Raw genomic sequence first — 26,813 nt, forward strand, 5'->3', positions numbered from 1 at the left:
TCGGCCCAGCCGGAGCGGGGAGGCGGCGCAGGGGGAGCGGCCGGGCCGCGCCGCGCCGACGGGTCACGGGGCCGCGCCGGCGCCCGGCGGCCACGGCGCCCTCTAGCGGCCCGGCCCCCTCACGGCAGCGGGGCGGTGCCATGTTGCCGCTGTGGCGAGGGAGCGAGGGCCGCCGCTCCCCAGCGGCGAGGTCGAGGGTTCGAGCCCCGCTCCCCGGAGTGCGGCCAGTGCCACCTCCCGGTACCGTCCTCAGCGGGCAGCTGGGGTTCACCGCCGGGCTCTGCAGAGCGGGTCCCCTCCCCTGGCTCTCGGTGGCTGGGGTGCTGCAGAAGGCATTTGCTGGGCCTTCAGCCTCTGCTGAAAAGACCTTTGTCAGGGCGGCTCAAATTTGACGAGAGCAATGCGCTTATATAGTAAAAAATCAGGCAGATGAGAAATCTTCCTGTGCAACCCCTTGGGACCCATTGAAGCTGCCATTAACTAAGATGGACTATTTAAATGCTCCCCATTGTACACGCCGTAATTTATTGGCAGGGAGCTCCCAGTGCAGCTTTGCAGGGGGCCACAGCCTCCTCTCCAAACTGCTGCCCGCACCGCTGCCCTCACTTGCAGCCCCCAGCCCCCCGCGCAGCAGGGACACGTCCAGCTCTGCTGCCCGGGCTGGCAGTGCTTTCACCTCCCCTTTGGGGAGACGGGAATTCATTTACCCTTTTTGCTGCAAAGCACATGCATTGCCAGGCACCACCAGCCTCGGCGAGCCAGCCCGTGTCCTGCTGGGAGAGGGGCCCCAGCATCCCCCCCTGGCAACCAGCTCTGCTTTGGTCCTTGTTTTGCAGCTCTGGAGCCCACACAGGGCTGGCGATTACATCTGTGGATGGTCTCTGCAGCTAACAGGAGAGCAGGAGATGTGGGTCCTTCTCGTCTCTTGGCTGTGGAGCAGCTTCCCAGTAATTTAGTGAACCACTATTCTTGTTTTAATAACCATTAGAGAGTCTACCTGCAAACTCTGAAAGTGTTACAACAGCAGAAAACGTTGACATCTACCATCTCCGTGCTTATTGCCCAGCTCCCAGGGAGGCGGGAATGCCGTGTTTTCTTTAGGCTATAAATCCTTTAGCCCTGGGGTGATCTATCTTCTGTGTTAGCGCAGCGCCCTAATCCCAGTTGGAGCCTTTGTACACTACCGTAATATAAACATTTATTAGCTGGCTGAGCTTCCAAGGCTCTGCCTTCATCCTTATGGCATGGCTCTGTTTGGGAGCAGCACGGTGGTTTCTGAAGGCTGGATGTGCTGCGGGAAGGGTTTGAGCACTGGGGAAGATGCTGAAGGACCCTTCTCTGTGTTACTATCTTCTCTGCTCCTGCTCGCTATGTGCCCTCTTTCAGGTGGCAAACGCTGTGGGAACGTAGATTAGTGTCTCCTGTATATTCATAAGCCACTTTAAACCATGTGGTCTTTAGTGGCCTGAGATTTGTAGGCACTAGTATAGCAAAATAAAACAACATTTTCTGCAGAGTGGGAAAAATCCTCTCTGAAAATGGATCTTTTGACAATGTTGTTCCACACTGTCCTATAAGGTATGTATGTAAGGTATACTGGAAGGACTGGAGTCACTGGGCAATGCTCTCATCCTCCTGCGTTTTGAGAGACACCAAGCTCACAAACTCTGTATTTTTAAATTGCTTTTTATTGAAATGTAGTACATTAGCAAACCCTAACTAATCGGTATACACTATAAACATATTGGCATATACCACATAACTACGATACAGTGTTATACTTACATCAAAACATGTCAAGAAGTTCTGCTGCTGTCAAGCTACAATTTCACAAGGGCTGGTAAGATCTGATTGTCGGGAGGGCACCGCACCGCCCGCCGCGCCTGCGTCCCCGCAGCGTCCCTGTTGCTCAGCCAGACCCCTGGTAGCTGCTGGCGTTTTTAGATTACATGGTCACACCGGTGTGGTCCACCTTGCAGCAAGCCAGTTGAAACAGGCTTCTCATTTTACACGCACGCAAATTGGGTTTTTTTTTGTTGTTCGCTGCAGTCTCCCAAACCCAAAGGCTGGGGTGTCCCCTCTCTGCTGGGATAAAATGATCCTGTTTCGGTGGATTCTGTGCATAGTTAGCCATGGCCTTGAGCAGGTGATTCCGAATAGGCACGGTCGTACAGAGAAGCTTTTAGTATTTAACATCTACTTGCAAACCACAGCAGTGCTGACTGGATAAGGAGAAGAGCGATGCTATCACTCCGTTTGCTCAGAAAGGTTATTCCTCTTTATAGGACTAGTGCGACCAATCTTACCAGCGCTGAGAGTTAAGTCTAGACATACAGGGTGGAAAAAGTCTACCTGCTGATGTGGTGGCAACCGAGAAGGCTTTTTTTCATCTAGCACCTTCCAGTGCAAGCACAAAGCAAGCCCAGTCAGGCGACCGGCTGGGACGCTGCCTTGCTGGCTGCGATGCAGGAACTGCACGAAGCTGCAAACAGGAGCTTTGCTTTAACGGCCCCAAATGCCCTATTAAACTTTCCTGGCTTGAGAGCAGCAAAGAGCATCAACTTTATTTTCAAGCCCAGACTTTCCTGTGCTGGAGCATGGGAGGGCTGCTGAGCTGTTTTCTGCAAGATCCCAGTAGTGCAGCCCAGGTACATACAAAGGCTGCAGGCAGATAAAGCCTTTACTGCCTGAGACAGCCAGAGGGTGTTACAGACACGGGCATGGTAGATCGAGAGCAAATCTAGCGATCCGATGCCATTACCACAACCCAGCAGAGCTGCTCTGCTGGGAATTAACGGCTCTTGCCTCCTGAGGAGTTCGGGCAGCTGAAGACCAAGTCAGAGCCAAGCAAAGGCAAGCCTCGGAGCACGTGGGAAGCAGTAAAAAAAGGCAAACGATGCAGCAAACACACACAGCTGAGCTCAGGGCAAAGATTAAAAAGCTTCTTGCTCCTGAGGGGCTCAGCCACAGTGAGCTGTGGGTAGATGCAAGCGGAGAAGGGAATAGCCCATGCCCGGCAGGAGCTAGGGAGCCTCCATGTGTGTGTCCAGCACCTTAGTGGATTTTTGGGCTGTGAAACCCCAGTCCCAGCTGTATGACACAAGCCTCAGCCTTGCAATGAGATCACTCTAAATAGCTCCAACTTCCAACAAAACCCTATGTACTTCTTACTTTGCAGGAATATTAATACTTAATTATTAACTCTTTAGGGAAGGGACTAATTTTTGGGCAACACCTTATACCACAGGGCCCCCACACCCAGAGACCCAGGACATTATCTCCATAAAAAGAATAAACATTCAGACGTTACTGCACAACCTACGCATCCATCTCTGTTCACCTGGGCACCTCCATGAGGCTAGCAGGCTGAGGAGCGAAAGGATTGCTCCATGCAGGGATTCACAGAATGAGCATCCCACAACAACAGCCCACGTCCCACGCAGCCTGCTTTGGCCAAGAATGACCCACCAGGAACCTCCGTGCTCCCACGGACCGTGATGATGGTTTGAAGCGATGAATCCCCTTTGAGGGGCTGGCCAGCACGGTGACAGCACGGTGATGGGGAAGATGCTGGGGGCCGGGCGGGCGGCAGTGCCTGTGCAACGGGGACCTTCACCCGGCTCTTGGGAGAAGAAGGAAACCAGTAGTAATGGGGGGGGGGGGGGGGTGGAAGGGCAGAGATTAACTGGGGATAATCAAGAATGTTTGAATCATAGAATCATAGAATCATTGAGGTTGGAAAAGACCTCTAAGATCATCGAGTCCAACTGTCAACCCAACACCACCATGCCCACTAAACCATGTCCCTAAGCGCCTCATCTACACGTCTTTTAAATACCTCCAGGGATGGGGACTCCACCACTTCCCTGGGCAGCCTGTTCCAATGTTTAACCACTCTTTCAGTAAAGAAATTTTTCCTCACGTCCAATCTAAACCTCCCCTGGCACAACTTGAGGCCGTTTCCTCTCGTCCTATCGCTTGTTACTTGGGAGAAGAGACCGACCCCCACCTCGCTACAACCTCCTTTCAGGTAGTTGTAGAGAGCGATGAGGTCTCCCCTCAGCCTCCTTTTCTCCAGGCTGAACAGTCCCAGTTCCCTCAGCCGCTCCTCATAAGACGTTACAGGCTTTTAAAAAGAGTAGGTGAATGAAAGGATCAAACAACTGACATAGATGAAAAGGTGTCAATTAGCGCTGCTTTGCAAAGTTTCATGCGAGCGTCTTCCCCCCCCCAAAGCACTTCACAAGCACCAGGGAAACCTGGTGGGCCCCTGCGAGGTCAGAGTTTTGGTCAACAGGTCAGGACATCACCGATCGGGGGTTACGCAGCACCACGGCCCCACGCCGGGAGCAAAATCCCATCCAGAGCCCCGTTCTCATCACTGCATCCCACAAGGAAGGGGTGTGGGGGTGTACCACCTTTTCTCTTGATTATTTCAAAGACATTGGAAACAAAGTAGAAATAAGCACCAACCTGCAAAAGTACAGTCTACCTTTCTCCTGATTTCCCCCCAATCTGGTTAATTGGAGCATCTTTCCCTCTCTCACCCCCTCCCCTACGCGGCGGTTTCCACCCAGCGTGCCGGAGCACAGGCTGCCCTTAAGGCAGTACCCTGCAGTGCAGCAAGTCTAGCAAGGAAGGGAAAAAAGTGAAGGTATCTTTAAATATAACAACACATATGCAAGCTGTCACAGCACATCACGCACACTTCTGCCCGGCTCAGCTTGGAAAATTAGGTCACATATGGATGTGTAACACGGGGTGAAAAAGGAGCAAAAGCTTCGCCTGTGAAGTTCAAGGTGTTTCCTGGGGTCCCTGCCCTGAGCCCTCCTGCCCTTCTCTCCCCACCCCACAGGGCCGGCAGCAGCCCTGCGGCTCTCGTGTTTGCCCCGCCATGCCTTGGCGTGTGCAGTGCCGTGCTACTTTCTTTGTTGTAAAAACCAGATGACTATTAGCTAAGCAAAAAAATACGTATTTTTAACAATTAAGTCAACTCACTCCCCAGTAATTAGGCTGCAGAGCTGCCTGAACTTCAGCTCAGTCCTGATGCCTTCATCCTTCAGCTCATGACCTATGACTGTGGCATTATCTCAAACCTAAATTGGACTAAATGAGTCCCGGAGCCTCAGCAAGTCCCTCGCCTCCTGCAGACCTCCCTCTGCTTTTCAGTAGCTGGTAAAGCTCTTGGTTCTCCCAAGCCTTTGCACTGTTTTACATGACCGTGTTTAAAGAAAATAGAAGATGTGTAAAAGTCTCATAATATAGTCCTAAACACATTTAATTAACCATTTTTGGTCTTTCTTTGGCTTATGTAGGATATCTGGCTATTCCTATAGCATCCTCAGGTGCCAAGGCAAGCATCCTAGCAGCGAGGGGACAGTGCAAACAGATACCAACACATGAGTTCACTGGAGGGAGTAATCGTGAGTGTCGTTAAGTAAATTTTAACATGCTTCAAATTTAATACTTAATGTTAGTATTATAGGTAAAAAGCACACTTACAGTCTGTTTTTTTTACTGGCAATTATCCTCTAAGAACACAAGCAAACCTTGATTTTACAAATGTCTTATGGGAACATGCAAAACTTTCATAGAACAGGAGATTTGGGGTGGGGAAAGAGAAGGTGGACTACTAGGGTTTAAATAGTTTAGGGAAACACTTGGAGATAAAAGCTTTTTTTAGATGTAGAAGTCATAAAATTAATGTTTTCTGTTAAAAAGCACTTTTTTTTTAACCTTAAAAATTATTTTCCAAGTTACTGGCACTTTCAGTTCTTGGTAGATTGCAGTATATTTTACTTCTATGAAATGACTCAACCATACACAGCACCACTGCAGCAGAACAAGAACAACGATGCTTATCAAGCTTTTTTATATACTGATTAACATTAAAAGGAAAACCTCAAACTTACCAGCACAGCCCATAAAAATCACCCATGTTGCTGTGCTGCCTCCTCCCCATCCTAAATATGACTAAGTAGAAGAACGCCTGCTACGGCACGTCCCGGCACGCAAGTAAGGATCAATTGTTTGAACTAGCTCTTAATTTTTCCAGTGTTGCAAGATTTTCCAAATCCAGGACATCAATTATAATTGTCAGCTCCCTTATCCAAGATGCTACAGCATGAATCCATTTTTAAATCACTATGTCAGACCCTGATCTCCACAATCAGAGGCAAACCTTCCCTCCCCGCCATTGAAACCAAGATGTTAGGTTAGAAATAAGGAGATTTAACAAAATATAAGTGACATTATTTATTATTTTGTCTTTGGGGACTTTGTACTTTCTAATGTTTCTTTTCATTTCCATTCATTTTCGAGCTTTTCTGTATACTCTGGTACACAGCTGGTGCAAACGGTCTCAGCTGGAGCTGAGAAACTGTCAGTTTTGTTTTCGTGCCGAAACCGTGCCCCAGTGATGTTCCCAGTGGCCTTGGGGCAAATCCCTGCATCGGGCTGAGGCAGCCCCTACAAGAAGGATTTGCTCGGAGCATCCGCGCCCCACACAGTGCTACAACGGGCTCCCCTACCCAAAACCGCGCTGGCAGGGCTCTGCACCGAGCTCGCGCTTTCGCCGTGGTGCCGGTGGCTGGGGCTTGCAGCGCAGGGTAGGCTGTCGCGTGCTTGTTGGAAACACCCAGACGTTTTTGTATTTAACCACGAACACCCAGGTGTTTGTCGGTTTATTGTAACCTGACTGCCCACCACGGATAAAAACAAGCCCTGTAACATCCTTGAGAGATGGTGATTTTTCTCTCGGGCGTTTGTTTTCGGAAGTTCCCCGCTCTCACATGTCTGCCTGCTGTGATCTCGCAGATGTAATTACGAAAACAGGGGTTGCTCAATCAGCCCTTCTGCCACCCCCGAGCCCTGTACAGGCCTGAGCGCAGCTCAGCCAGGCTGGGTTTGGGAGCTCTGCCCGGGCTCGCCGGTGCTGTTGGGAGCTGCCCCCCTTTGCACATCCACAAGGAGAGGAAGGATGCTGACCACGACCCGCTCAAGCCACCGGCTCGCATTTTCTGCGACCTCCATTTCTGCTTTGTAGGAGAAAGTGGGTGTTAAAATTGTGCTCAAAAGTCCGGGGTTTAAGTGTATTTCTAGAGTAAGCTGAATGACAATAGAAGTGCATTTGGTAAATATAAATGTGGGTATTATGAGAAGAACCTCCTTACACTTCACACCACCCACTCTGGAATTATCAGATTAAATAAAGCTGACACACAGCAACAAAAGTCAAAGCACGCTCAGCAAAGAGGATCATTTCCTCATTTTACAGAGCTGTGTTTTTCTCTTAAACATCCGCATTAAAGACACAGCTGAACCACACTTCAGGTAAGGATATATGTCAAGCAGACTGCTGTACAATTAAAAAACAGAATAGAGGGGAAGTTCCCCCGCTTGTGGCAAAAGCGGATGAAATTAAAGCGTGGCAGGGTATGTCTTACCTTTCTTTTTGGCTTAACTGATTTCTCAAGATTCCTATACAGAGGGTGGAGCTTTGTTTCACATTACAAGGACACAAATGCATTTCTACACCTACAGTAACTTAAGACTGCAATGGAGAAAAATCCGAACATTCATTAAATGAATATGCATTGTCCGTTAGGAAAAGGTGGAGCAGAAGCACTCGCTCCTCCACGTCTGCTCATTTGATGAACGCTGCGGACGACTTAACTCCAGAGGTTCCTCTCTTGCTCTCCATTTCTCCATTACTCTTTCAGAAGCTTGCAAACAATTCTCATTTCCCCACCGCTTTTGTCACACGCCAGTAAAAATTGATTTTTCCTGTGGAGTGTCAAAGCGGTTGCTGCTTTCCTTTCTTCTTCTGCTTTCTGCATTCCCGTTATTGATGTCAGTGGGAAAGGGCACGGCTTAGAGAATGTGTTTGTATTTTAACTGTTGCAGATCTCAACGGGAGAACGGGATAAGAAGCTTATCTCTCTTCTTCTCTGTGTATGCCAACATGCTGGCTTTTAAAAAACCCCAGTGAAAAATTCGGTGGATTTTTTAATCCCTCCCTCCCCCCAAAAAAAAGTTAAGTGAGAAAGAAAGCTAATTAGATTCCTGCATATTTCAAAAAGTCTAATGGTTTTCAGGTAGATCAAGTGCTGGTTCTGTGAATGTCCTCTCTATAGAAAGAGACTCACTTGACTGGAGCACACGGAAGGACCAAAAGTATGTTCTGTGTAGGCCATTTTTCTCCTGCTTCAATTGAATTGGAGAAAAAACCAAGCATCAAGTTCCTTGAAATCTTTCTGCAAATGCAGGTCCTCTCTGCAGCTTCAACATCAGACTGGCTGGCTATTGTCCGGGGTTACTTGGGTTGTAGGAAACTCAATGCACTTAGAAAGGTCCCTTTCACAAGTAAGGTTATGGATTGACCAAGATATACGAGTGCTTTTACCAGTCACTGGCCATCTCCTCTGCAACCAGTTCCCTTTCTGCCATTGCCCAACCGTCTGGACAATTAAAAAAATGGAAACAGCAGATGCCTGTGTAAGAGACGCATTTGCAGTACAACACAAACTCCTAGGACCACCGTAAAACCTCTTCTGCATCGCCGCGGCTGGACCGACACAGCTCCCCATGCTGTTACTCAGCAATTTCCATCAGACAATCTTGCTTGCGCGCAACTCTTTGTCAGCTCAAAGATGCCACCCTCAGAAACCACCACAGCTGGTCTTCGTCTTTGCAATCGAGAAGGCGGGTTCGTGTTCTGGAAAAAGCAGCTCTTCTTCAGACAAAGGAGATCCATGGAAAGAGTACACAACAATAGGAATGAGAAATGAAAAAAACGGAAAAAGGGCCAGGAAGGAGCATGGATTCCTTTCAGGTTTTGTTCTCATCATACATGTCCAAGGCAGGCTCGATGGTTGAGAACTCGCTCTCGTAGACCAGGCTTCGAGGGGACAGAGAGTTACGATGAAAGAAGTGACTGCCTACAAGAGGTAGAACAAAACCTCATTAGAAACACACGTGAACAACGTAAGAACTGAGTAAAGCATCCTCGTACACAGGTGCCGACCACAAACACAGTATGCATGGAAAAAATAGCCACCCTTTAACGCAAACCAGTAACAGCCATATGAAATAGTTCACCTCTGTTCGTGTGCTCCCCTGCCAGTTCACAGCAACTGCTTTCCATATGCATGAACAATCCCACCTCAAATGGTTCTTTCAGAACAGGTCAAGTCTGAGCAAGGCTGGGGCAGGCCGGAGTTTCGTACTCGGTGCTTGCTGTTCATTTACAGCCTTGCAAATCAGGCATGTGCTTCCTCGAGAAACCCAACCTTTGGTAGGCGCCCAGTTCCCTATGCCGTGCACCAGCACAAAGTGCTCCGGCACGGGGTCGAAAGGAACGAGCAGGCTGAGCAAGGAGGTCACCAAGGATCGTCCAACCGATGCTGCTGAAAGCCTGACCTCCTCCAGAGCTCAGCAACTTCCATCCACCCGGAGTCACCTTCTAGAAATAGGCACCTACGTATTTCCTTACACAGAACCAAAGGAGACCCAACCCTCTTCTCCAACACTGGTGATACCCAAAACAAGTACCAAGTGGCTGTCGATAGAGTAGGGAATGGAAGTTCATTTTTTTTCCTCGGCGGCCTGCTGTTCCCGTGGCTCTCCAAACCCACAGATGTGTTTTGCAAGGAGCCCAGCCCTACTGCTGTATAAACGGTTCTCTCTGAAAGCATCTATCAGATCAGGCCCTTGGCCAAAACATTTCATTACTCGGTTTCTCGATCCCAGGGGGGATTAGCTGGGAGCAAGGCTGCTTAGATTACAATACACCAGGCAGCCACACGAGCCAAATTGGACGCAACTGAAAAGCCTCCAAGTTCATCAGGAAGGCACTCAGCAAACCAAGGTGCCTCCAGTTTCAGGCATCAGTGGAGCAAGACACTTGGGGGACTGCAGTTTTAGCCCTGGCAGAATTTAGGTGCTTAAATCCTCCTTTCTTTGCCAAATTTTGAGTCCAGCCTACGACCTTCTGAAATAGAGCTTACAAAAGATATGAAGGAAGAAGAATTCAGCTGCTACTGTCCAAAATACCTTTTCTTCTTCCCCACTCACCCAAAAGACAGAGACTCAGAAAAGAAAAAAAAAAAGAAGTCCTTGTTAGGATTAAAAAGAAAAAGCTAGAGTTACAATCAAATGCGTAGAATTGTTGAAAGAGCAAAAACAAAGATGAATTTTGCACTTATCAAAGCAGAGGCCTCATAACAGCACTGGATGGAAGAGTCAGGGACACTGTAGACGGGCTCCACGCAAACTCATTTTGCAAGCTGTGACAGCAAGCTGCCATCCCGATTTGCAGCAAACTCTGGCCTGGGCTGCACAGCAATTATGTGCCCAGGTCAAATCCTTGTTAAGAACAGCAGCAAACTGCAGCTGGCCAACCTATCTGCTGCCGGTTTCCTAAACCCCCTCTAAACCTCTCTTTTATCACCGAAAGCCAGTACACATGCTCACTCCACCATTTGCACTGAGAAGGGGAAGTTCTCATAAGCAAATTAATTTATTTTTGATTGTGTAGTTAACTGAAACAAGTGAAATTAGTAGTTACATTGCATAGGGGTGGATTGCTCATTCTGCCAGGAGCATATATCCAGGTATTTGGAAGAAGTGTACTGTATTGGAATACACTTTGCAGAAGCAAGTCAGTAGGGGATGATGAACACCCACTTTCTAGATCTGAAAGCTCTCCCAAATTTACAGGTTTCTAAAACTGGGCAATGCTTAAAATAAAAAAAAAATTAAAAAAATTAAAAAAAAAGGTTGAGTTTTTGAGGGAACATAAGCTTGGAACTATGACTTGCAGCTGATCAGTCTGTCTTCAAACAAAAAACCTGAACCTACTTTGAAATTATACCAGATAAAACTGATTTCAAGATTCTTCTTGAAATGTGTTATGGGTCAGGATCATTTAATTTTTGATGACTGAGTCTCAGCTTGCAGTTGAAATAAGCCATGGATATTGGATGTTTCATCTCCCTTTCCTCCACCCGCTGAAATGTTACATACTGAACAGCCGATGCTGAAACGAAACAAAGGGGATTCTAAAAGCTTGGTGTTGCTTTTATTTTTATTACACAAAAATCAAACAAGGGATTAGGAAGCAGACAGCCCCGGCCGTCATTTCCTCTGTGTGCGCCCAGACTTCCACTCTAGCAGATTCAAGGGAGAGATTTAATCAACAGGCAGACAGGTCATCTGACAACAAATATTTTCAATTAATCTGGAAAAAGGCACTGTATATCCAACACCTCTAAAATTCTTTACTGTGATGTTTGCTTGCTTCTTGGCAAAAGAAATTTAAGCCACCCACTTCCAGGGAGGCTGCATGTTTCCATACAGATATAAATCTCTTGGCTTTCATATCACTTTTGGGACACATCATTCATTCTTTTCCTAAATGTCTCTCTCCTCTACCACTGAGCGCAGCCTGCCCAGTGCTGAAAATCCAGCTGCTGCTCAGTGCTTCTCAACGCTCGATCCTCACGTGCTCTAATAACCAGGTCAGTATCCTTGCCCACAACTTACAGCTAGAGAAACAGTCAGCAGGGCACAGTGACCCAGCTACGCTCATCTTTAGCAGTTTTCTGCATTATGTTTGTTTAAAAATGTGGCATCAGTCCAGTTGACAAATTTACTGAATAAATATAGTTCAAGGACAAGTAGAAACATCCACAGTTCCAAGTTCCGCTTATGAATCTGTTCTTCCTATTTTGCACTTACCAAGAAAGATCCAGATTTATCCCTTAGGTATGGAAAACAAATGGGAAGTCTGCATTCGGTTTTAATATATGAAAATGAATTCTTCAGTGCTCTCTGCCACTATTCTTCATTATATACTTAAAGAACTTTTCAGATAACTTGAATTGTGTCTGAAAATAAACATACTACCCTGGAATTGATCTTTATAGCTACATAGGATGCTACAGAAGTGAGCACAACACTTTTGGCCACAACAAGGCCAAAAATTCAAGAGACATGGCATTGCTGTAGCATTGCAGATTGCAGGAGTATCACCTGGTGTTCCCTTTTCATCTGAAGGTATTTTAATGCCCTCAGCCATTAATCATAGCCATCTTCTGCCACAAGCTGCAATCCCTCCACAGCTCCTCTGGCACAATGACTACTTAATGTGGAAATCCGATCCGAGCACTCCCTCCCTCAGACAACGTTTTAGACACCCTCTTGGTTAAGAAACAACAGAGCAGGATTATTTCATAAAGCATCCTTTCCTCGAAGCCAGCTGTTTAGCAAGGCACTGCTACTCCCTCTTGAACTATACCCTATTATACCCTTCTGTCAGCCCAGTCCTGCCATCTTTGCAACATCTGGAAAGAGGGACCAGCTCTTCTCCTTTCCTCTCACTGTTATGATTATGCATATGTGAGTAACATCACTCATCTTTTATGTGTGGATATCTAAAAGCATGGCAGGCAACAGAAACTTTGGGAATTTCCTTCTTGTGCCTATCCAGAGTCAAAAAATTGAGTTTCTGGGATGGTGCGGAGTCCATCTTTCAGTATATATATTTCATTAACAGGATAAACTTAGGTTGCTAGCCTGACCTGTAATTAACCTAGCAGATAGTGTCTGTACTCTTATTAACACTTTACTGAGACAATTGTTAGAGGCTCAAATGAAAGATTAAAAGACAGCCCTGGATTATTTAAATCCTCTATGGAGGGAAATGCACTAGAAGCCCCGTCAACCATTTTGTTTCCAATATCCTCTCAACTTCTCCTTCTGCTGCTGTTCTGTAGAAGAAACACGAACTGGAACTGTTTGTGGTGCCTTCTACATCTGGGTCACCACGCTGTTCAGGCTGTCCCTCCACATCCCTCCTGATAGTGTTAAAAAGCACTTAAGCATTTTTGTTTCAGGAGACAAGCACAAACTTACCAATTTTACTACTGCTGTTGAGAGATGGGTGAAAAAAAAGTGTCACCCTTTTGTTTCACAGCCTGTACCCTAAATCACGCTCTAACCACATTCTTCCATTTTTGGCAACAACGCTCAGTTAACAAACAGTGTATTTTACAAGGAGATAGTCCTCAGACACAGTATAAGTTTTTTTTTCTCTTCATGAGTAAGTCCAATGGGGTTTTCCAGTCCTTCAAAATGCACTTACTGCTCTATTGATTGTTTTCATGTTTCTTTCAAAATTTCACAAGGACACACTGAAAAATAATTCTATTAAATGAACTGAAGCTATCACATACTTCATTTCTTATTATAAAAGCTGCCTTCTCAGCTGAAGCCTGCTGGACAGATAAGAACTAGGAAACTACTTTAATGTAAACTCTGGCGGTGTTCCTGAATTCTAAAAGTGCCTATACATAAAAATAAAATTAAATTAAATCCTCTGTTTCCCAGTACATAAAAAAATTAAATCTTACGTAAAATTGGTTCTCTCTGTTCATTTAATTAAATTAGAAAGCATTAAGTTTCAAATGTCTACATCTTGATACGAGAACAACAAAAACAACCAAATGCAGAACAGGTTTTAACTTCTATCAATTATATTTTCCTTACCCATTTGTTACCTTCATCTACCCATCTCATTAACTGAAGAATTAGCATTTGGTTGCAAATCAGATCCGCATGTTTTAACTGACTGTTGTGAAACTACTCATACACCACTTGCATAAGTAAACTTGCGTGAAACAGCCTGAGTGAGGACAGTGATGGGAGATGTTTTCCCTCTGCCTCCTCACCAGTAAGAAAGCCATGGCAAGAAGGGACATGTTTGCATGGAGTTTCTACATTACAGTAAAGACCATTATCAATCTTTCATGGTCTGAATTTGAACAAAAACTAACCCCTGTCACTAATATGAAAGGAGGCTTCACAGATGACAGTGGGGGAAAACGCTACCTTTTCACTTGGTATTAGGAAGAAGTGGTTTAGAGTAGCTTCACTTTTATCAGAAAGAAGGGTGGGGTGACAGCAAAAGACGGAAAAGATTTATGATTTGTATGTCGAGAAAACAGTGTTGCAAACCTTCAGCAATGCCTGACCTGAAGACAAAAATCATACTGCAATCCTCCCAGTGCGACACAGGAGTGTTACAGGAGAACTGGAGAAAATGTTCTTATTTCAAATTAATTCTCAGCTGGAGCCAAGGTAAGCCCATTATACACTAGAATGCTTGGCCCAGCTTTTTTCCTTAACGAGTTGGTATGGAGCGATTGCTAATAATACTCTTGTTAGTCATTCCGGTGCTGGGTGGCATCATAAGAATGGCACTGCGTGAGATTTCCACTTGTTAGTTTATGTGTCCCAAAACGAAAGGAGAAGAGTACAGATCTGCAAAGATGAAATCGTTCAAAGGAAATAAAGTACCTTATAAAAATATACAAAAGGCTGTCCGACTTAAGTACTAACACAGAAAGTCCAAGAAAAATAAAATTCTCACAGAGTAAGATTTCATAATTAAAGTATTTTTTATTTCTTCACGTTTTGCTTAATACAAAGCTTTGGCATCAGCAAATTTTATGAAAAAATAGAATGTACTAAATAATTGCTTGTGCTGCATGATCGATAAATGATGCATAAAAATAGGTGTCTCTCTCCAGGGCAATTGGCCGGAAAGCGTTTCTTCAATACCATTCTGCTCTGTGGGGCAGGAAAAAAAAAGGAACAAAATATTTATATTAAAGTTAATACTGCCAATACTAAAAAACCCAAAAATCCTGTAAAAGTAAGTTAGTGAGAAATGACTAATTATACAAGGCCAGAGCATTAGAAAAGGTCTGTATTCCTTACATCGCTCTTACAGGACCAGTAAAACAGACAGGACAGCCAGAGGTTTGAGAACCTCTAAACTTTTGAGGAAACTCCATCCACTACTGAAAACTTTCTCTAAGTGGTGCTATCCAACACCTGGGCTTTTTGGACTTTAAAACACAGTTATACAGTAATTTCTGACCCTTCCCTAAGAAGCAAGGCAAAGTGTGCTGCTTCTGTTCCTTTAAATCACTACCTAAATAATTTAATAGTAACAGTGCATGAATATTATGAGACCAAGAGAAAGCAGCTGGTTCCTTACTTTCTTATCACTTAGACAATGTTTACTCTTATCAGGAACTATTTAAAAATGTGTATGTGTGTATATATACATATGCACAAACATATATATACACACAACTCTGGAACTATTGCTCTAAATAAGTATGTTTAAGCTGCGGGAAGGACACAGAACAAAAAGGATCAGGACGTGTTTTTTGGCAAGTTTTAATGCAGAACATTTGGCACGTTTTACTTGCATCAGCATATTACGTGGCCTCATTCTTGCTACTGTTGTTTTCTGATAAGAAAAACCCCTCAGCTTCCTCTTGAAATGCTACCATAACAAATGTAGGGTATGCCAGCACTGCTTTTTATATGGAGAACAGCACAAAAAGCAGATATGCTGTTATGACATTTAATGGAAATCGCAGTGAGAGGGAGCTGCCATGTATTTGGCATGATACTCAGCACAGGAAATGCTTTGTCTGGCACTGGGGAACATAAGGTGTCAATGAAACAATAAATCTAAGAATTAGTGTCATACATACACATTTTAAACTGTCTAAAATGAGTAGTTGAACCTAGCAGCACTTGTGGAGGCTGCTTAGATCCCAAAGGATTCGGTTGAAAAGCTGTTGAGGTTAAAGGCTACAGCTAGGTACCTCAGTTACCTAAATAAGTGATTTTTGACAGCTCTGGTTTCTGTGGTTGCTAGTTTTCTTAAGTCTGCCTCAAAGTGTACGCTCGTATATGCCTGCATTTTCATTCCTATCACTGGGGAAAGGAGCTCTCCTTACATCAGCACGCCCTTTGTTTGTACTAAGGGAACATCACTGTGAAAACACTTTGCTGGAGGCCCTAACTCTCTGCCAATGTGAAGAAGCTTCCCCTTTCAGTAAAAATAGACCCGGATCCGACTGAGCAAGAGACAACAAAAAGAAGAGTTGCAAGGCAAGGCAGAAATGCAACTGCTATCAGTGCCCACATCTGGATGATACTACATGGGCTACAGTTCCTTTGTCTTCTTCCTAATGATGTGGAAATGCCCAGAAATGCAGACATTCCCGTTTCACAACTCATCTTGCTCCATGCTTTCCCAAGCTATTTTTCAGTGCAGATTAACTGTGTTCAGCTACAGCTATGTTGCCAAGTTGCTGACTGATAGTTGCAATTTCAAGATTTTGACAAATGGAAAAAAAAAAAATCAGGAGACTTGATAGGGCTATTTGACATTCTAAAACTATTCTTCATTAAGCCCTTTTTGAATTAGCATCTGAAAAGAAGAGGAAAGGAAGATTTGCAAATTAGCGGTAATCAAAGGTCCCTGATGACCAAAACCTCTAAGAACTTCTTATAGCCCCTCCTGAAGATTAGCTTGAGACTGTCTAGAATTTTACACTGGAGACTGTTAGACATGTTTCCATCTTATTGAGAAGGACACCTTATACTTTCCAAACAGCAAGTAAAAAAAGCACTTCTTTCTCTTAGCTCAAAAAAAAAAAAAAGGAAATTATGTTTATAAAGCTACATTTCCAGGCTGCACAGGAGACTGGCTTTGAATCTCACCCCACTTTGGTGAGATATCAACACATTAATGGAAACTCAGCTGCGTCAAGATGTTCAGAGACAAAGAAAGATGTTGACACTTTCCCTTCCCAAATAAATAAATTATTAAATATATATCATGAGCCCAGATGTTCCGTACACCTAAATGAAAATAGCTAGATGTACCTAGTTAATACATCTGTAGAACAAATTTATACTTGCCCACACACAGAACTATAAAAAAAGATTGAAAGTCATGTGCTAGAGTCATTTCTTGTCCAGCCTGTCTGAAGGGAGGCATTGGGGGTGTCTACAAAAATTAAGAAGTGTGGATATCTTTAAGCACTCTTTTGACTGCAATTCTTAAGCATACTAACATGAGAGGTCAGAAGACTGGTCTGCTCTCTTCACTTGAGAGAAGAAACAGTAGTGTATTCATTGCTTTCATCTCTCCCTCTCCTAAGAGCAAAAAGGTAGTTTTCTATTTAAATACCTTTTTTCTTAGCTGAAAGTGTACCAACTAGGAATACAGATTTTTTTTTTTTTAATACGAAATTTGACTACGAAGATGGAGGTGAAAACTGTCAAAGGCAACTGATGGTAGTAGTTTTTGGCTCTGCCAGGCGAATTTTGAACATGGGGATTTAATGGTAGAAATCTAATGTTTACCTAGACCACTGATCAAAAACTGAATATAAATATTCTCTCTTTTCCCCATTCCATGTCTCCATTTAGCAAGGAGATTTCCTCAGACAATCCAGCTAAATATAAATTAAGAGGGACTTCAGATGTTACCCTGGAACCTACTGTTAACAGAGAGGCTTACATTTGAGAAAAGCAGAAAAGGCATTTGATTCTTTGAAAACTGCATTTTTCCCCTTCTCTATTCTCTTGGTATTTGTTCCCAATGTTGTCCATGACACACACCCACAGAAATATAAACATCTGAATATTTACTTACTCATTAGCATTCAAGCTAGCTGTGGCTTTGATGATCATGTAGCAGAGTGTAAGGGCACTGAGGAGGCCAAAACTGGCAATAATAAACCATTCTTCTGTTGACAAAGGAAAGGGAGGAAATCACTCGTGGGAGAAGGCTTATGTCAAAGCGATGCCAATATTTCCCTCAAACACCACTGGCGGAAGGCAAGAGGCTTCTAAGCCATGACTGGCACCAGGAGGTGAAGCAGAAGGAGGTTAGCCACAGAGTTACTGACTGGAGAAGGCTAGCAAAGAAGAAGTGGAAAGAGGTGTGGAAAAAAAGCATGGCACAACAATATTTCCTGGCTGAGCCCAAGGGTTAGTGATAAAGAAAGATTACTTAACAATGTAAAGTGAAATGCAGGAACAAGGGAAAATGTAATGAAAAGTCTGTCCGCCCCCAAGTCAGAAAAGGTTGTCAGGGTTGGTTTAGATTTGCTGAGATGCAGCTCTTGACATAAGCACACCCAGTATACTTTCACACTTAATTTGTGTTTTCACCCCCTCCCTCTTGAATAAATGCTATAGTGTTACTTTAAAAAAAAAACAAAAATATAGGATAGCTTGTTCAACAGTAAAACATAACTGGAGTTTCCTATTTAATAGACAAGAATACAACATAGAAAAATAATTTCAAACATTAGTGTATACATACAGACACATTAAAAAAAGTAGTATAAAGAAGGCTACTAAAGAATGTTCACTATTCAAAAGTTCTCCCTCTTCAAAATCAATTTGGCACATAGTAATAGATCGGAATACAAACATTTTTGTTGAATATGGTTTTTGGTTTAACTCTCAAGCATCAAAGAATGCATGTGTCATCCATAAAATCCAAACATTTGAACAGCCTTTTCTAAAGCTTTATTTTATAAACATTGTCAGAATGAACTGTTGCTGATTATTTCTTGTTTTACCCTGCCATCCCATCTGTGCAAGAGCAGTACTACAGTTGGGAACAGACAGTAAAAATACTTTCTGTAAAACCAAGTAGTGGAAAGTTTCAGTTAAACTAGAGTTTTCCCACCCATGACAAGAAAAGCAGCACACCAACAGATTTGCTCTCCGTTCAATAGAGCTGAATACAAGATGAATCAGATGTCGAACACTGCATGACAAAGTGACTTACTGGCTTTGTAAAGAATCTAGATTTTTTATGTGGATTTTTCCTTCTCAGATCAGGACATTTCTGGATACGGACTATGTGTTTCATAAGATGAGATTTTTTTAATGAGACATTTACTTTGCTACAGCATCTAATGAAACACTCTAATGGACTGTATCAGTTACAGATACATGTATCAGTGGCAAACTGTGCCCCTAAGTTCAAAATGCAGATCACAGATGCACATAAGCAAAATACAAGGAGAAAACTAGACTGTTGTACTGCATGGATTCTCTTTTTGCAATTCAGCCAGAAAAACAACCATTCATGCATCAAATTGAGACTATACAGCATATGGAAAAATGATGCAATTCCACACATATTATATTCATTATAGTGCTATTATACATTAAAAACGCTAGGTAAAATCCAGTGAGTGGAAATTTCCCATGCTGTTCTTATGGATAAGAGCTTGCAAGCAGTGCAGGAACAGTTTTCTGATGTCATAAAACACTTGGACAATACTCAAATGTTGGTACATCAAATACTTTTTTAACTCACAAATTTTGTAAGAACCACCATCTACTAAGACGTCAGAATTCCAGTAGTAATGTTCTCAGGGGAAAAAATGTCTGCAGAAATAGTAATCAGCTAAAATATTTATATTTGTATAAATTATTGCATATAAAGTATTCTGAAAGGGTGAATAATGGTTTTGGCAATCCAGCTTCTCCTACTGGTTACCAAATTCAGGAGGGTTATTTTGGTGCCATTTTAGTTCATCCAGTGTTCTTTGCATGCAGATCGAAATGGATATACCATTAATAATGAAAGTGTTGGCACTGTTGCACGTAGAGTTATCGGTTTCAATACAGAGCGTTATGCCTCTTACAGGGACACTGAGGTCACCTTTGTCCCTGCAGGTAAATCTTTCATCATGGCCCTGCAGCACGGAGCTACAGCAAAGCAAGTGCCACATACCGAGAGAACCATAGAACGGTACTGGAAGCCAAAGAAAACTTACTTGTCACAGCAATGTTGATCTCTCCTGACCTTGGCGTTAGCTCTCCGTCCTGTGGAAGCTGTGACATCCCAGAGGCGCGCAGGGGCTCCAGGCTGAGAGAGCTGTCATTGGCAAAATCGCCAAGTGCTGATCGCCTGCTAGCTGGCTGGCCTCTGGTGAGCCTTTCCATGTCAAAGGCTACATTGTCTGTACATGGCACGCTTGGCTGGAAAAACAAGCGATTCCACATCACAGTGGCGAATATTCTACATGTAGCAAACCTATAAACTGAGTAAAACCACACATACACACTATTCAGCCACTATGGCTGTCCTCACAGGAGAGAAACACACGAATTAGCAAGTTCTATCCAAAGTTGCTCCTTCAGTCCACTTTAAAGAGGTGGAGAAAGAAGCAGGAAATGGGATTAAGATTCAAGAAAGGGACTCAAATATGCTTGTATCATAGCCTATGCCTGTATGATTTACTACCACGAGCAATGATGACATGCACTGAATTCCACAGTATCCTCCTCTAAAAATCCAGGTATATTATTAATTGCAAAAATAGGTCATCCACAGTATATCTGCAACTCTTTCTTAGAAAATGTGCAAATTTGCAACTGACACAGCTAAAAATGGAGGCCTGATTATTCTCGCTGGCTTGATTCAAAAGCTGCTTTGGACATTATCTTCATATGCTCTTCTCTTTCTTTATGTCTTTCTTCTGAAAAGAGCATCGCTCCCACCTTATGATTTTTTTTCCTCATATGGGAAAGATGGAAAAATCCTCTTTGAGGTTCTTCACTTCTATCCCTTTGTGAACTGGTCAACAAAAGCAGTCCTCAGGGATCCCATAAGCCATGAGCTGCTTGAGGAAAGCTCGCTGGCCTCAGCTAGGGCATGGCTTTTAATGTGTAAACAAATTTAAAGAGTGTCTACAGGAGACCACAACAAGAACAAGAGATTTACAGAGTAAATTTAACAAAGAAGGGTTGAAAGAAGTTGAGAAAAGGGAAGATTATAGAGAACCTAGTAGACTTCCAGTAGATAAGAAATTGTTACAAATGGAAATATAACAATATATTCCCAATGACCAACCAGGGAAAGGAACCACAACAACAAATCAGCTTTATCAGCAGCAAAGAAATTGGTAAAAAACACCCAAACACTTTCTGACTAAGGGTATTGGAACACCCTTCTCCCTTTCTCCCCTACAATTATTCCTCCTGTTCTGGGTCTCAGACATGGGAGGAAGATGAGCTCACAACAGTGCAACTTACCACAATTCCCAGTGCCTTCAAAATGTTCAGTTTACACATTGGACACGTACAGTGCTCACTAAGCCACGGATCCACACAGGCTTTGTGGAAAACATGCCTAGAAGAACAGACAAGACATACATAATTTGCAAACAATTCTATTTTATACAGTGAGAACGACTTTAACAAGCTTTTAGATAGTTTCTTTAATTAAGCCAGCAGAACAAATTCTGGAATTGCCAGTATTCTGTGCTGATTGCAATAAGAAAAAAATAATAAAAATCAAAACCTCTTGCTTGTTGTTGCCACCCTTTACTAATAGTTCAACTAGGAAGAAACACTTAAAAGGAAGATTCCTCCACCCCCCCTTTATTGTGGATATGAGTACACACATGGGCAGAAGAACACGGGTAACAAAGTCCCCACCATAACCTTGTGTAAAGTCTTGTCTCAATTTCTGTGTAGAACCTGGCCATAAATTGGGTAGGAAGAGCACAGATCCACCAGCAGTCAATTTTATTCAAAAGTCAGTGCAACCAACCCAAACACGCTTATGTTTGATTTTGAAAGGGCTTTTATAGTTATCACATCTAAGTAAAAAGGCGGCTTTTTCCACAATCCTTTAAGTATTTCTTGATATCAGGAAGGAAAACATGTCCATCATTATATGGTCATAAAAAAAAGAAGAATCTTTCAAAGATGAAAAGGCAAACTGGGCTTCTACTTGCACAGCAGGGAACTCTGCAATAGAGAACAGTCTGAATTGCCACCTACATTGCATACAAAATCTTAGTCACATACATGAATATAGATGTAACAGTGTTAGGATTGATATAAACCAATATAACAAGGAAGGGCTACGCAGAGACCAAAACAACGTATCTAAATTGAAGGAATTAAAGGAAATGTCCTCTTGGCTTTTCAAAAGGCAAAGAACTTTTCAGAGTATACTCATGGCAGAAATGGATATCACTAGACTTTCTACACAATATACCTTTAGCAAATACTCATAACAACCTAGTCTGAATAACTGCCTATGATAAGAACCCAGATCTTTCACTTCCAGTGGTACTGCCTGCAGAGCAAAAAGCCAGTAAAAGCAAGCACACCCAAACACAACAGACTGGTGATTACAACAAAGATTAGCAATTACAAGGGCTGCTTAGCCAGCGGAAAAGAGCTGTGATCTGAAACCAGCAGGCGAAGGAGCAGTGGCAGAACAAGGAGTTCTTGCCATCTATTTGAGGCATCAGCACGGTCTGTAAGAGGTCAGGCATGCCCCCAAGGCAGCATAAAGTTGTGATACTCTCCATCCTCTCCTTTCTCAGGTTATACTTGCTGCTCTGTGCCTCAGTAAGCTCATCGCAGGGTTTGGGACTTCTTTGCTCCCTATCCCTTGGGATTTTAAAACCAGAGACCAAATGAGGCATGTTACCAGATAATTCTCTTTTAAGTGTCTGGAAAGTGACTGGACAAAAAGGCCTCATGAATTTGTTAACAAACATGGAAAAAGACAGTATATAATTTTTTTGTCTATGGCTACTAAGTCTGATGGAGGGACTAAAGTACACCAACATAATTAGGTTCCAGTCAGCTACAACTACGTATCCTACCTGTACTAAATAAAGATGCATAGATTTACAGAGTATAACATAGTCAACAGAAGATGGACAGGGAGCAAAAAAACCTTTGCTTATCTGTATCCCAGATATTGCAGGAATAGAAACTTACAGAATCTCAGCTAGTCACTTTGCTGGACTGAGTCTTTTAGCAACACAGCAATCATGAAAAACAGGATATATACACTGCTTACTGTTCAAATAATTGCACAAAATATAAACGGACTTCTATCGTTATTAGATCTTAATGCATTCCCTTTATTACTCACAAAACTACAGGAATCCATGTTTAGAAATCCTGGGTGACAGAAAATGGTTTGAAATCTTCTGAAACATACAGAGATGCTATTTTTCTATGTCAGGCAAATTATGGCTTTTAGGTGCTTATGTTTCCTTTTAAGATTCTAAAGTCTGGTTTTTAAAGTAGGACAAACCTGAAAATCTAATATTTTGGGAAACAGCAGACATCAAGACTCCACAGAAGCATGCAAACAGCTTTAATATATCGTTATCGGCTAATCAGTGCTGTAGAAGCACTCAGATCAAGTGAAGCAGGCAACTGATATGGATGCCAACATGCATCCGCTAAATATTATGAGTTATTTTAAAGAGTCATTAGCAGTTTGATATAGTTCAAGTGCACCAAAACAGCTCAACTATTTTTGTGACCTCTTAATTCTTTGCTTTTAGTTCCTAAACCTTCAAGGATGTTTATTAATGTGTTTCAAAAAAGCGGAGTTCCCCAAAGGTTATTTATTGATTTAGATCAGCATGGCTCTGCCTACTACTTATGCAGTTTATCTACTCCTTAAAAAGCTTGCTGATACCATCATCGTGGCTCAGGCTCTGTCTGGATTTCGCTGCTTGCAAGAGTTAAAAAGCAGTTATACAGCAATTAAAATAGTAAACACATGAATTATTTTAAAAACTCAGTCTGACAAAGTAAGCCCTTGCATTTCTGCTATCATAAACCTTCTCCATCTTCATATTTCTGTCACTTGTTTTCCAAGACGACAAATCTGAAGAGCTCCTAGCGACTTGCTCTAGGTCACAGCAGCTGACGACGTTCCCCCAGGAGCCACACACCAGGGAGTCAACTGTGACACAGCTTTTGCTGCTTCTCCAGCCTTGGGGCTGGAGGAACTATGGCCGGCAGCCATGGCCAGCAGCCAGGCTGGTAGCACTGAAGGAGTCTCCCATGCAGGCGTAACTCCAAACAGGTGACCTGCAGGTATTTTTCCACTCTGTCAGCATACCCAAGCCAGTTGCCCTCCAGCTTGTAATAAACACCGTAACGCCGACTCTGTTGTACAACACAGCTTCTTTGCAGCATTTCACAGAGAAAAAGTGAGTTAGAAATCCCTTTCAGTGGTGTAATGCCTCCGAATTCGCATGTCACACAAGAAGAAGGGTTTGAATGAGTTTACAAGTGCTATTTCCCAGGAGCTCACCACACTTCCCTGCTCTCAGTGCAGCATCCCACCAAAGGGACCTGATCAACATGCTGCCTGCAAAGTAGCATCTTTGGCTACTGCTGGAGGCAGCTGCTCTCCTTGCCCTGGGGTACAAACCTCCCAGCCCGGCTGGCAAGCAGCACCCAGGTCATTCCTGCCCTGCTGCAGACAGCCCATTACAGCTAGCACAGCTGAAGAGGGATGTCTGGCCTGCTGTGGCGGGGAAGAAGGTGCCATGTCTCCATCCCCAGCAGGCAATGCCAGGGGAGAACAGCCTCAGTGCTTTCCACAAATACGTAGTATTGCTGGGGGAAGAGAGAGACTGCCCTCGCAAGCAGGTAGCAGAGAAAATGGGGGTGGTGCAGAGGCATTACTGCAGAGGCAGTAAGCAGAAAGGATGGCACTGAGATATTATGTTAACTTGCTCTTAACAAAACAAACAAAGCTATTTGCAGCAGTACAGAATCAAACTGATGGACACCTGGCTTAGTTGCTTTTGTCACTTTCCCCCTTCTTGCCCAGTACAGGAAATATCAAGAATTTGACTCAAAAAGACTCAAATTCTAACATATTCACTACTTAAATTCTATTTCTACCTTGTAAATTCCCTCCTTCCCAGGCTGTCTTTCTGCCCTTTCCAATGTCACTCTGTGCTTTTCTCTAACCTGTCACTTTGCTCTCTCCCCTTCCCTTATCTCTCACTAGTCCTTCACACTACCCCCTCCTGATCACTTTTCACCCAGCACCCCTTCATCTCCTAGATGCAGCAGTGTGATGGTAAAGTAAAACTATCTGAATAAAGGAAACTGTCCATGAGGTTTGTCTTTTGCTAGAATCCTTCTGACATTTGCTTACACTACTTATTTTTAACTTACATAATGATATTCACAAAAGAGACATTCCTCAGGCTTGTAAGTCTGAGACAGATGGCTGCCTTATCCCTCTGTGCACTAAAAGCTATAGGTATGTCCATAGGCTGCTGGTACTGAACGTATTTCTCTCTGAAGCACAAAATGAATAATAGAAATTCAACTGCATTGTTTGCAATCGTTTTCATTTTAGTTTATTCTTAAATTGGCCACAATTTCCCACCTGCCACAAAACTTTACATCACAAATATGGTGTTTCACTACAGAATTTTAGGTGCTGTGTGTCTGCCCACACCAGACTCTTCTCTGCTGAGGCACAGAGTGACAGACCATACTTAACTGCAGAGAACAATTGTGGTACCAAAGGGAAATGCTACTTTTAAATTGATGAAAGCAGCAAGGATGTCATATGTCAGTGATTCCTACTGTCTAATGATTATAGCTTCCTCAACAGGCACAGTAAGAAAAACTTCTAGCCTTTCATTTGCTTCCTCTTGGTGGAGCCATTTTCTCCATGGTTTTCTTGCAATTTATTTCCTTATCCAGCTTAGAGACTACTGTAGGGTTTTTTTTTTTTGTGTTGTGGTTTGTTTTTTTTTTTTAAAACTAACTTTGCATGTTGCACTAAAATGAGAGGTTGAAGTATCAGGAAGTAGAAAGGGATTAAACCTCCAAAACAAGATTTAGGGAGAAGCATCTCAGATGCTGAAGACTGAAAAGTCTCACATGCAGTCTGAAATTTATTGGGCTCATATCTGCAGGTACTGGTTGGCCCTTCATCTACAAATATAAAAGTGTCTTGTGGAAAGCATTTATCTCAATGTTTCCGTTTAGCCAAGATGGTTTTGCACTCAACTCAAAGCTGAACTGCAGCAGATGAAAAGTGAGATTTAAAAAAGAGAAGTAGAAAGTGAACATAAAAGTTGTCATACAGCCTTCGGCAGGAATGTAACCTGAGTCTACACTGACCTTATATTCTTGTGAAAAACAGAACAGAAAAGGATCTACACAAGAGCCTTGATATCTCCTTTACATGGGAGATTGCATGGGGGAGGTTGGGCTGAGATGGCAGCCAGGTGCACCTTCATCCAGCTCCCTGAAGCAGCTGTAACCATCCCTGAGAGCAGGGAGCTTCCTGTCTGCAGGACTGTGGCTCAAAGGTGTCTGAAGGAAATGGACTTTAATTTTTTTTTTTTTAAATTTAAAAACAAATAATCAATGATCATCTTGGTTAAATGGTCTGATCACATCTGTTGATACTAGCAACATATCCATTGCTTGGACAGTGGCAGTTGTTTAACTAAGGAAGTTGACTTTTAGTCCCAATTTTGCGTTGTCCTTAGTGGGAGAAGATGCTTTCCTACCAGATGAAGACTCATTCTCTTGCCGTTGGCAAGGACCTCCCTCTGACCTCTGTTCAGTATCAAAGAGAAAGGCACAGAGGAGTGGGATTGTAAACCTCCATTCCACATCCTTGAGCCTCACAGTACTACCCTGAACTACACAAGTGAAGCTTTCTTAAGAGGCAATTTAAAAAAAAAAATCAGCTTAGTGGTCCAAAACTGGCGTGCAGTTTCCAGGAGTTCCTCCTCTAATTTCCAAATAATCTTCTACATAACAAATTAAAGACTAGGGCTTAATTCACATATGCAAGCTATACTTGAGATAACAATATAGGACATAAATCTCTGGAATCTTTACTTAACGCTTGGGAGTACATTTTTATGGGCAAGAGGACATCATCCTTCAGTAAAAATGACCAAATTCTAGAAAAGAAATTCACACACATCTGTATGACAAAAAGCTACCAAATCTTTACAGATCTGAGACCAAGCTCTTCTATTCCCAAATATTTTAACGGGATTTTCTAAACAAACATTTGTAGGGTATATTAACTAAACAACAACACTGAGAATCTCAAACAGTTAATTGTTTCCCCACAGTCCAAAAGG

General features: G+C 43.1%; 1 protein-coding gene across 3 annotated transcripts in view; it reads right to left on the bottom strand.

Annotated features, from left to right (window-relative positions):
- Positions 1-1,670: 1,670 nt before the first annotated feature.
- The window catches only part of RNF130 (ring finger protein 130), a 56,016-nt gene continuing 30,873 nt past the window's right edge, over positions 1,671-26,813 (bottom strand). Inside the window, exons 6-9 of one of the 3 annotated variants that reach the window (XM_076350148.1) lie at positions 20,941-21,037; positions 19,680-19,884; positions 17,531-17,624; positions 14,436-14,631 (exon numbers count right to left, since the gene is read on the bottom strand). In XM_076350148.1, the coding sequence (XP_076206263.1) occupies positions 14,616-14,631; positions 17,531-17,624; positions 19,680-19,884; positions 20,941-21,037 (412 nt within the window). In that variant the 3' untranslated portion in view covers positions 14,436-14,615. Of the gene's footprint in view, positions 8,940-14,435; positions 14,632-17,530; positions 17,625-19,679; positions 19,885-20,940; positions 21,038-26,813 lie in introns of those variants that run through there. The other 2 variants (XM_076350149.1, XM_076350150.1) reach the window with 2 other exon arrangements.

This window comes from Aptenodytes patagonicus, chromosome 12 (genome assembly GCF_965638725.1).
Source record: "Aptenodytes patagonicus chromosome 12, bAptPat1.pri.cur, whole genome shotgun sequence".
NCBI classification, from domain to species: domain Eukaryota; kingdom Metazoa; phylum Chordata; class Aves; order Sphenisciformes; family Spheniscidae; genus Aptenodytes; species Aptenodytes patagonicus.